Below are 10,986 nucleotides of genomic sequence, written 5' to 3' on the forward strand. Positions count from 1 at the left end.
TGCCGGGTAAGTGGCACCCGAGCCCGCGGCCGCCGCGGCCACATCAACCACCACCTCCGCCGCCACCGCCGCGCCTAGCCTCCAGGCTTTGTCTGCGTCCTCGCAGCTCCGGCTCAGGCTGCGGCTGCGACTCCCGGGCTTGGTTCTCCGGCTCCGCGGACTGCGCGGCGCGGGAGGCTCCGCACCCAGGGCTCGGGGCGCGCGAGGCCAGCTCGCTCTGCGTCGGGGATGAAACTTCGCCCAAGTTTGGGTTCCGGGGAGAACCTGTTGAAGCCGGGAGTGGCCCAGGGCGAGGACGGGGGACGAAACCGGTTCCGGGTCCTTTAGGGCCGTCGGGGCTTTCTGCTTGATCCTGGGCGGGATGGCGCGCCGGTGCGGGCCGCTTGGGAACGGGACTGGTGGGCGTTCTGGCCATTGAATCGAGAAGACAGGGCTGGGGATGGCTCTGCGGACATCCGCGAGGACAAAGTTTGGTTCTTTAGTCGCTTTCTTGAGCGTCTAGTTCCCGTGCGGAAAGCTGAAGGCGGCTTCAGGGTCTGCGTAGAAGCGGCACTGACCGCACCTCCTTTCCCCTGCCTCCGCTTTTCCCCTCCCCCCACCTGGCCTTGGCTGTAGCAGGTCCGGAACAAGAAATGCAAAGAGAAGAGAAACAGCCTTTCATTGAAGGCCTGCTACGTGCCAGGCCCCATGCTCGGTGCTCCCCTGCTTTATTACGGGCCTCCCAAACCTGCGGCGGGCATATGTATGCGGGGAGAGGGGAGGTTAAAGAACCCCACTGTGCAGTGTGGTAGATGGTGGCCACTCTGAGCGGTCCCCTTCCTTCATTCTCCGAGTGGCGCAGGGAGGCCAGGCCCCAGGCCCACTCGTTGTTGGGGACTCGGGGTGGCCTCCAGCCTTTGGACCTAGGCCTGTGCCCTTCCTCGTCGTGCTCATGGACCCTGTCGAGCTCCAGTACCCTTCTGAGCCTGTATCTACCTTTCCCGCAGCTGCGGCCCAGGGGGACCATGCGCCAGCCCGCTAGGAGCCTGGCGGCCGGGAGCATCCTGTAGCTGAGATCGCCAAGGGCTGCGCGGTGGTGCCCGCGGCGCCATGGAGGCCCCGTATTCGATGACAGCACACTACGACGAGTTCCAGGAGGTCAAGTACGTGAGCCGGTGCGGTGGGGGAGGCGCGCGGGGAACGTCGCTGCCCCCCGGTTTCCCGCTGAGTGCGGGGCGCAGCGCCCCCGGGGCCCGGGCCGGGCTGCCGCGCTGGAACCGGCGCGAGGTGTGCCTGCTGTCGGGGCTGGTGTTCGCCGCGGGCCTCTGTGCCATCCTGGCCGCCATGCTGGCTCTCAAGTACCTGGGCCCGGGAGCGGCGGGAGGCGCCACCTGCTCCGAGGGCTGCCCAGAGCGAAAGGCCTTTGCGCGCGCCGCCCGCTTCTTGGCCTCCAACCTGGACTCCAGCATAGACCCGTGCCAGGACTTCTACTCCTTCGCGTGCGGCGGCTGGCTGAGGCGCCACGCCATCCCGGACGACAAGCTCACCTACGGTACCATCGCGGCCATCGGCGAGCAGAACGAGGAGCGCCTGCGGCGCTTGCTGGCGCGGTCCGGGGGCGGGCCCGGCGGCGCAGCCCAGCGCAAGGTGCGCGCTTTCTTCCGCTCCTGCCTGGACATGCGTGAAATCGAACGGCTCGGCCCGCGGCCCATGCTCGAGGTCATCGAGGACTGCGGGGGCTGGGACCTGGGTGGCGCGGCGGAGCGCCCGGGGGCGGCGGCGCCCTGGGACCTCAACCGGTTGCTGTACAAGGCTCAGGGCGTGTACAGCGCCGCCGCGCTCTTCTCGCTCACCGTCAGTCTGGACGACAGGAACTCCTCGCGCTACGTCATCCGTGTGAGTGCGCCCCCCCTCCCGCACCGGGCACCCCACAAGGGGCTAGGAACTAGGGGTCCTGCGGCCTGGCAGGCCTGCCCCGCGCTCCCTATGCGCCCAGAGGACGGGTGCGGAAGAGGGGGGAGGGGGGAGGAACGGAAGGGAGCGCGCACCGGCAGAGCGCGGGAGGAGGGCGCAAGTAATTTCCCTCGAGTAATTGCGGTGTTTAGTAGAGCCGCGGAAGCCGCAATTTCCCAGCGCTCTGGCAGCGGTGAGAGCTCTGAGGGAGGGGTGTACTGATGGGCTGTGGTGACAGGCCTGTCGGGCTGGGGCGGGCTGGAATGCCTGCGAGGCGGGGGACCAAGCCCCTCACAGGTAGGGAGAGGACAGGGTTACAGGAGGAAAGGTGGCGGGCGCCCCCCTCTGTCCCCAGGCTAGGCCGGTCAGGTGTGTGGGCTTAGACCGGCTTCTCTGGAATGAGGGAGGGACTACTGTCTTTATGCTCCCTGGGCTGGTGACAGTGGATGCCTGGCGTGTCCTCAGTTTCCCTTTTGAATGGGAATTCAGTCTGTTTGCAGGAGCCGGGAGAGTTGATCTCTGTCCCCCATCTCTCTCCACAGATTGACCAGGACGGGCTCACCCTGCCGGAGAGGACCCTGTACTTAGCTCAGGACGAGGAGAGTGAGAAGGTGTGGGCGCATGCGGTGGGGTTCAGGGAAGGCCTGGGGCTCCGGGCGGCCTGGACCAGGGCCTGGTACCGACTGCATCCTTGCCGTGCCCCTCCTGGTGCAGATCCTGGCAGCTTACCGTGTGTTCATGGAGCGCCTGCTCAGCCTCTTGGGTGCTGAGGCCGTAGAGCAGAAGGCCCAGGAGATCCTGCAGCTGGAGCAGCAGCTGGCCAACGTGAGGAGGGTGACTGCTGTGTGCTGGGGGCGGCGATTACCGGGCGGGGCTTGGTCAGCTCTGCCGTCCATCCCCAGATCACAGTGTCAGAGTATGATGACCTCCGGCGAGATGTTAGCTCCATATACAACAAGGTGACACTGGGGCAGCTGCAGAAGATCACCCCTCACGTGAGTGTGACCCAGCTCTGGTGGGGGAGGCGCTGATCTTGGGACTCCTGGGCTGTCCCCTCCCCAGGGACGAGCAAGGCCTCCATGGCCATGGACTCACGTGTCCTCTTGTTGCCCCTACCTGACCCCCTCCCTGTCTTCTGTGGTCCCTGCCACCCCACCCCACTGTCCCCATCCATGGTCCCACAGCTACGGTGGAAGTGGCTACTGGACCAGATCTTCCAGGAGGACTTCTCAGAGGATGAAGAGCTGGTGCTTCTGGCTACAGACTATATGCAGCAGGTGTCCCAGCTCATCCGCTCCACACCCCGCAGGTACAGCTGCCCGTCACCCACCTGCTACCCAACCGCCTGCCCCCCAGGCCCCCCCTCCCCCGCATCCCAGACCTATCTGCTTGGAGAGCTTTGAATTTCTGCCTCCACCTCTGTCCGGTATCCACCCACTCTGGGGAGGCAGGTGAGGAGCACTGGAAAAGGAGTCCAGACCCCTAGGTTCAGACCTGGCTGTCCCACCTACTCTGTGGGACCCTGGGCAGAGCTGTGAGCTTCCCGGGCTGCGGTTTCCTCACGTGGGGATGGTGAGGCTTGAGTGAGTCTGAAGTCAGAAGGGGAAATGGTGGCCGCGACTCTGCTCCCCCAGGGCCACCTCGAGGAAAGCCTCCCTGGTCTCTGCCCCACTTGGGAAGGACCTGAGGCCTCTCGAGGCCAGTTCTGAGGCAGGCAGTCACCCCAAGTGGCCATTCTCCCACCCCACAGCAAGTCAGAAACCAGTGCTGGCCCTGCCCATCAGCCTCAGGTGCTCTGCTTGGTGGCAGAGGTGGGTCTGCTGCGTGTGGGCCCAGCCCTCCTCCCTGACTGGGGCTGGGAGTAACTGGAACGACCCTCAGTCCTGTGCAGGTGCTTGGTCCCGCCCTAGGCTGGGGGCTGGGGGCCGGAGCACCCGCGCACGTGAGCCCGTCGGGACACCCAGCTGCTTCACCTGGCCCTCAGGATCCTACACAACTACCTGGTGTGGCGCGTGGTGGTGGTCCTGAGTGAGCACCTGTCCCCACCATTCCGAGAGGCCCTGCACGAGCTGGCACGGGAGATGGAGGGCAGCGACAAGCCACAGGAGCTGGCGCGTGTCTGCCTGGGCCAGGCCAACCGTCACTTTGGCATGGCGCTCGGTGCTCTTTTTGTACATGAGCACTTCTCGGCTGCCAGCAAGGCCAAGGTCAGGCTGCCCTGGCCTTGAGGGTAGGGGTGCGGGTCCTGAGGTGGGCATGAAGTTCTTGCATGGCCTTGGTCCAAGCATGAGGAGCATGGGGAGCCCCGCACGTCCCCCTGCAGCCAAGGGCACTGGGCTCAGCTGAGGGCTCGGCCATCTCTGAGCCTCCAGGCTACTCCTCACCAGGCTTCCTCCTCCAGGAAGCCTACCTGGTTTGTCAGCTGCAGGACCCTCTCCCCACCAAGCTCCTGCCCTCCCTGCTCTGCCACGCTCAGTGGGATGGCCTTAGGAATGCCGAGCGGCAAGTCCTGGGCTTAGGAAGTAGTGCTGAATGATTAGGGGGTACCCCTTACTCCAGGTGCTGGGGGCTCAGAGCTAAGGCCTCCTGGGTTGACCCTTGATTCCTGACCCCTGACCCTGCAGGTACAGCAGCTGGTAGAAGACATCAAGTACATCTTGGGCCAGCGCCTGGAGGAGCTGGACTGGATGGATGCTGAGACCAAGGCGGCCGCTCGGGCCAAGGTGACGTGGGACCCTTTTCCCATTTGTTGGTTCCACAATCACACAGTAAGTGCCTACTGTGTGCCAAGAGCTGGGATAACAAAAGAGACAAAGATGCCTCTTGTGGAGTTGGCATCACCCAGCCTGCTTTCCCCTTTGACTGAGCCGCAGCCCTGTGCTGGCCCTGGAGCTTTCTCCCTTAGCGGGGTGGAAGGCCATCTCCTGAGGCCCTGGCCCACTCACCCCCCCTCTCGCCTGCAGCTTCAGTACATGATGGTGATGGTGGGCTACCCGGACTTCCTGCTCAAACCTGAGGCTGTGGACAAGGAGTATGAGGTGGGCCTGCCCCTGCCCTACCCAGCCTGACCCCTCAGGCTTCTCCAGGCCCGTGGCCAAGACCCCTGTGGAGACCAACCACCACCACAGAGAAGGAGACACAGCCCTCAGCTGACGGACGCGGGGAGGGCGTGGGGCCTGCTGGGTGCTGGTCTAGCCCTGCCCCGGCCTGCCGGTGAGTGCTGCCCATCCCCCATGCAGTTCGAGGTCCACGAGAAGACCTACTTCAAGAACATCTTGAACAGCATCCGTTTCAGCATCCAGCTCTCAGTCAAGAAGATCCGGCAGGAGGTGGACAAGTCCACGTGGGTACCTGGGCTGCAGCTGGGGGGCCCGGTGTGCCATGGGGTGCCATGGGGACAGTGTTCCTTACCAACGCCGGGAGGTTGACGCCTCACAGACACGCTGGTGGGGAGCGAGGACCAGGCCTGCACAGGGTGCGAGTGGGGGCTGTCAGGGTGTGGGACCAGCCCGGGGGACGCCCAGGATGTAGCTGTAGGCTGGGACACCAGGGCATCCTTTAAGGAGGAGAAGACTAGGAGGTAGGGGTTGTAGGGGAGGGAGTGTGGGTCCCCCCAGCTGACCCCAGCCTCCCTCCACAGGTGGCTCCTCCCCCCACAGGCGCTCAATGCCTACTATCTACCCAACAAGAACCAGATGGGTAAGGGGGTGTGTCCAGACGAGGGGCAGGACCTGGAGGTGGGGAGGGTCTCCCGCTGACCATGGCCTCCCTGCAGTGTTCCCCGCTGGAATCCTGCAGCCTACGCTGTACGACCCTGACTTTCCGCAGTGAGTAGGGAACCTGGCGTGAGCCAGAGCTGCGGCCGTGGCCGTGTCTGCGGGGTGGGTGGGGACTGCTCAGATGGCGCCATGTCCAGGCTGGGCACCGCAGTCATGACAGCTGCAACCCTGGGTCCCCATAGTCCCACTTCATCTTTGGTTATTTAGAAAAAGGTGTAGGGTTTTTTTTCATTCTTTTAAATGTCCTGAGTCCCCCTTACCTGGTTTGAGGCTTTTTTGCGTGTTGCAAAACTGGAACAATCCTAGTGATGAGGAAAAAGGCCAAATCCCACGTGGGGTGCCTCAGTTTCCCTCCTGTCTCCCTCCAACCCTGTCTCCTCCCCGCAGCCCTGCTCTGTTAGATGCTATTTCCTAAAAGGCAGCTGCACAGGTGTCACGGGCCCCTTTTACGTACCCCACGAGGAAGCTGAGGCACAAGCGTTCTGGGACCGTGCAGTCACTGGCCTCCCTGGGCTACCTCGTGGCCTGGCCGGGGCCTCCTGAGGCCTGGGCAGCAGCTCGGCGGGGCTCTCAGAGGGCGGGCGAGGCTGGGGCCTGACGCTGCTGCCACGGGCCCAGGTCTCTGAACTACGGGGGCATCGGCACCATCATTGGGCATGAGCTGACCCATGGCTACGATGACTGGGGTGAGGCCTGCGGGCGGCCCGAGGGGTGGCGGAGGACGGGCAGTGGCGGGCAGGGTGGTGAGGGCCAATGGAAGCCCCGTGGCTCCCCTGTGCCTGTTGGCCGGTGGGTGGGGAGGGCCTCGGTGCCCAGCCGGGCTCTGCGGTGAAGGCCAGTCTCGGCCCGCCCCCACCCGCTGCCCACAGGGGGCCAGTATGACCGCTCGGGCAACCTGTTGCACTGGTGGACAGAGGACTCCCACAGCCGCTTCCTGCGCAAGGCCGAGTGCATCGTCCACCTCTACGACAACTTCACCGTCTACAACCAGCGGGTGAGGCCCCCTCGCTGCCCCCTGGGCCCCTCAGGCCTGGCCAGCGCAGACTAGGAGTGTGTACACCTCCATGCACGCTCACGTGCCTGCACAAACCCAGCGCCGAGCTCCGTGCACACCCGCCAGGGTCTGCGTGCACACTGACTTGGGCGAGAGAATGAGTTCGCACAGACTCCCAGGCACGTGGGGCACAAAGTGGGGGAGTCCTACCCAAACCCTCTGGGAAAGGGCAGGTGGGTGGAGGCAGGGCCCAGGGAGGCAAGGCCCGAAGGAGGCCAGAGGGCCTCGGGGAGCCTCCAACCTCTTCCCTTCTCGCCAGGTGAATGGGAAGCACACACTTGGAGAGAACATTGCGGACATGGGCGGCCTCAAGCTCGCCTACTATGTGAGCTGCCCCTGCCTGGCCCTCGATCCCCGAGGGAGGAGTGGTGGGGGCCACTGGGGACTGGGCTGGAGACCTAGTCATCCCTCCCTCCCCACCCTGTTGAGCTCTGGTCTTGGAGGGGAGGTGCTGTGCTGGGCACAGGGTCCACCGGAGGGGAGGTGCCGTGCCGGGCACAGGGTCCACCGGAGGGGAGGTGCCGTGCCGGGCACAGGGTCCACCGGAGGGGAGGTGCCGTGCCGGGCACAGGGTCCACCGGAGGGGAGGTGCCGTGCCGGGCACAGGGTCCACCGGAGGGGAGGTGCCGTGCCGGGCACAGGGTCCACCGGAGGGGAGGTGCCGTGCCGGGCACAGGGTCCACCGGAGGGGAGAACAGGGTCCACCGGAGGGGAAGTGGCGTGCCGGGCAGAGGGTCCACCGGAGGGGAGGTGCCGTGCCGGGCACAGGGTCCACCGGAGGGGAGGTGCCGTGCCGGGCACAGGGTCCACCGGAGGGGAGGTGCCGTGCCGGGCACAGGGTCCACCGGAGGGGAGGTGCCGTGCCGGGCACAGGGTCCACCGGAGGGGAGGTGCTGTGCTGGGCACAGGGTCCACTGGAAGAGGGACTCCTAGGCCCCCCGCCTTCCAGGAGAGCAAAGAGGGCTGCCTGAAGGGGGTGGCACCTGCCTGGGGTTAGCCTTCTGGGGAGGGAAGAAGGCAGGAGTCCGGGGGGCTCAGCAGGGTGGGTGGTGCGCAGAGCTGGGGCGGGTGAGGGCCTGACTGAGTGGAGGGTGCCAGGTGGCCCCGTTGTGGGCACCGCAGCTCCACGCTCTGCGCCCCCAGGCCTATCAGAAGTGGGTGCGCGAGCACGGCCCCGAGCACCCGCTGCACCGGCTCAAGTACACGCACGATCAGCTCTTCTTCATCGCCTTCGCCCAGGTGTGCGGGCGGGGCCAGGAGGGGAGGGGGTGGGGCACAGCTTCCAGCCCATCTCCCATCAGCCACCCCTCCGAGAGCCCTGGGGGTTCTGGTGGGGGATCGAGGCCTAGCGTGCAGGGCTTCGTCAGCGGACTCCCGGCCTCATGTCGCGCTCCTCCCCGCCGCCCCCGTCCTGGCCCAGAACTGGTGCATCAAGCGGCGGTCGCAGTCCATCTACCTGCAGGTGCTGACTGACAAGCATGCACCTGAGCACTACAGGTACCTGCCCGGGCCTCGGCCCTCCTGTGTCTGCGCCGGGAGCGGGTCGGGGTGGGAACCCCCACCTGCCCGGGCCTCGGCCCTCCTGTGTCTGCGCTGGGAGCGGGTCGGGGTGGGAACCCCCAGCTGCCTGCCTGGGCCTCGGCCCTCCTGTGTCTGTGCTGTGAGCGGGTCGGGGTGGGAGGGGACAGCTGGGGTATGGTGGCCTGTGCCGCACACTCTGTGGGTCTCTCCCCTGCCCCAGGGTGCTGGGCAGCGTGTCCCAGTTCGAGGAGTTTGGCCGGGCCTTCCATTGCCCCAAGGACTCGCCCATGAACCCTGCCCACAAGTGCTCTGTGTGGTGAGCCCGGCTGCCCACCTGCACGCACCCACTTCCTGCACGGACGGCCTCTCGCTGGCGGCCGGGGCAAGCATGGACCCGGCTCTGGTCCACTCTGGGTGCCATCCGCCTCCCCAGCCCCTCCGGGACCCAGCACCCAGTCACTGTCCCTCACTTCAGGAGGGACCCAGAACCGGGGTGAAGTTGGGCTCCAGGAGGGCCTGGGGGAGAGACGCTAAGGTCCCCAGACTAGGCTCTTGGGAGCCAGACCCCCACCCCGCCTGGATTGTACAGGCCCCGCCTTCGCTGTGTTCTCACTGCTAAGTCAGGTCAATAAAGCTGCTCTACTGTTGCCTCCGCCTCCTCAGGGGCCCCCCGAGCAGGTGGGACTGGATGAACTCCCGGGGGAGACTCAGGCCCTTAACAGAATGAGACCCTAGAGAAGACCTTTTTGTCTCCTCCTGGTGGCCTCGGCAGGGCTGCCTCTGTCCCACCTCCCCAGCTCTTGTCTTTCCCACCAAGCACCCACGCCGCCCTCCACCAAAGTCCTGCCGAGGCCCCTGCACAGTCCTGAGGGTGCCCCTGGGCCAGTCTCATGGGGGCCAGAACACCAAGCCCAGTGACCTACACCCCAGCCTGACCCTGGGACTTAACTTCTCCTGATTGTCCAGAGTGGTGACCCCTCAGCCCTGCAGGAGTTTCTGCAGTGTCCCCTAGACAGTCATCACCCCAGGCTAGGCCTTGGCTAAGCTTCTTGGAGAAAGGGGGCCGTTGATGCGTGGCCTCCAGGCGTCCTCTCCAGCCTGGAGCTCCTGGGAAGAGAGAAGGGGAGGAGTGGTGGGGGCAGGGTGCCGAGGGGGGCTGCTGGCCTGGCCCAGGGTGGGAGGGGAGGAGAAGTGCTGCTCTATCTTGGGCGGGAGGGCAGTGGGAGGGAGGAGCCCCACTGGCGGATCCCAGGCGTCTGCAGGGCTGAGGCTGCCGGCCCTACCTGCTCCGGTCTGTTTCTCTTACTTCAGGGGTGGCCTAGAGAAATCAGCCACTCCCTGAGCAGTGCCCGGTAGGTGTGGCCTGTCCCCATCTCCCGCTGCAGGGGTGAACCTCTTGCCGGTCCAGCTCCCGTCTTTATGCTCAGATAATGTCTGTCTGTCTCTCAGCCTTGAGTGATGTTTAAAAAGTCCCTGTTATCTGAGCCTTGGATGCACCAACCTGAGGGAGTTGGGGACAGAAAACGCACCTGCCACAGTGATCGGGCCACAGCGGAGGGTGGGGCTCCGCAGAGAAGAGGCAGGAGCGAAGAAGGGCACCACGGGGGAGTCCAGGGCGCGGAGCCCTGCTCAGAGCTGCCTGTCGGGGGGCGGTGGGGCCCTTGTGTTCAGGGCTCCTGAGAGGTGCTGTGTTTATGGATCTTCCTTGGTTTCCTCCTGAAGCCTCTCTCCCCCTGGGCTGGGCAAACACATACCATGTCCTTCGGGCAGTGAGGGCAGAAAGACAGTCTAGCTCCCTGTCTCGACCTGCCATCCACCTTCTGGTCGGGGACTTTCTGCATGCGGTGCCTCACCCCCTCCCTCTGGCCTGGGATCCTGACTGGAATCGTAATCATCAGGCCCAGCCCTCTGGTCCCTGGCCCGGCTCCCTGCTTTGCCCAGCTCCACCCAAGACTGATCCCCCCCATCTCCCTGCCAGCCTAGGGGAGGCCTTGGGGTTGGGGGACCTGTAGTGTGACTCCAGCAGGAAGTGCAGCGAAGCCCAGGTACCCCTGGGGCCAAGTTCCTCCTCCTTCCGTCTGTGCCCAGCAGAGGGGGCCAGTGGGGTCGGGCATGTGGGGGATGGTGGGCCCCTGGGATAGGACATGGGGTTCCTGGCCTCGAGACTGTCCCGAGCTGGAAGCTGGGAAGCCTGGGGGCCTCAGCTGCTGGCCCGGGGCCTCATGCCCAGCGTGTGTCCCAGCTGGGGACCACCCACCCTTCCGGCAGGGTTGTGGATGACAGGCCGTGAGGCCACCAGAGACCCCTCCGCTTGATGGATTCCTGCTGGGCTCATGGTGGCGATGTCACTGCTACCCAGGGCTGCAGGGCTCCTCGCATCTTTGGGGAGGACCGAGGGAGACCAGCCGGTCAGAGGGAACACAAGCCAAGGGCATACCAAGGACAGGGTCCCGGCCCTCAGGGCCCACGAATTTCAGACAGCCAAGGAACCCAGAGCCACAGGGTGGCCCTGCAGGGCACGGCGGCGACACGTGTGTCACCCACTGGTTCCCAGAATGCTTTTCCAGACAGAACCTGAGAGCATCCTCACTGCAGTGAGGCTGGACAGAGGACAGAGACAGCACCTTTTACAGACAGGGAGCTCAGGGGAGTCACGTGCCGGGCGCAGGGTCACACTGCTCGTGTCAGCTGATGGGCGCG

The 10,986-nt window shown here is 65.4% G+C and overlaps 1 protein-coding gene across 1 annotated transcript; it reads left to right on the forward strand.

Moving 5' to 3' along the window:
- The first annotated feature begins 1,089 nt into the window (after positions 1–1,089).
- ECEL1 (endothelin converting enzyme like 1) lies at positions 1,090–8,933 on the forward strand. Its single transcript, XM_024740542.1, has 17 exons — positions 1,090–1,875; positions 2,475–2,543; positions 2,647–2,757; positions 2,835–2,927; positions 3,117–3,241; positions 3,917–4,139; positions 4,557–4,655; positions 4,896–4,970; positions 5,172–5,275; positions 5,573–5,631; positions 5,708–5,759; positions 6,330–6,397; positions 6,581–6,705; positions 7,025–7,090; positions 7,909–8,004; positions 8,186–8,262; positions 8,507–8,933. The coding sequence occupies exons 1-17, from the start codon at positions 1,090–1,092 to the stop codon at positions 8,604–8,606; spliced, it is 2,328 nt and encodes a 775-aa protein (XP_024596310.1). The 3' UTR covers positions 8,607–8,933.
- The last annotated feature ends 2,053 nt before the right edge of the window (positions 8,934–10,986 follow it).

Source organism: Neophocaena asiaeorientalis, unplaced genomic scaffold, assembly GCF_003031525.2.
Source record: "Neophocaena asiaeorientalis asiaeorientalis breed wild unplaced genomic scaffold, Neophocaena_asiaeorientalis_V1.1 scaffold388, whole genome shotgun sequence".
In the NCBI taxonomy this organism is placed as follows: Eukaryota; Metazoa; Chordata; class Mammalia; order Artiodactyla; family Phocoenidae; genus Neophocaena; species Neophocaena asiaeorientalis.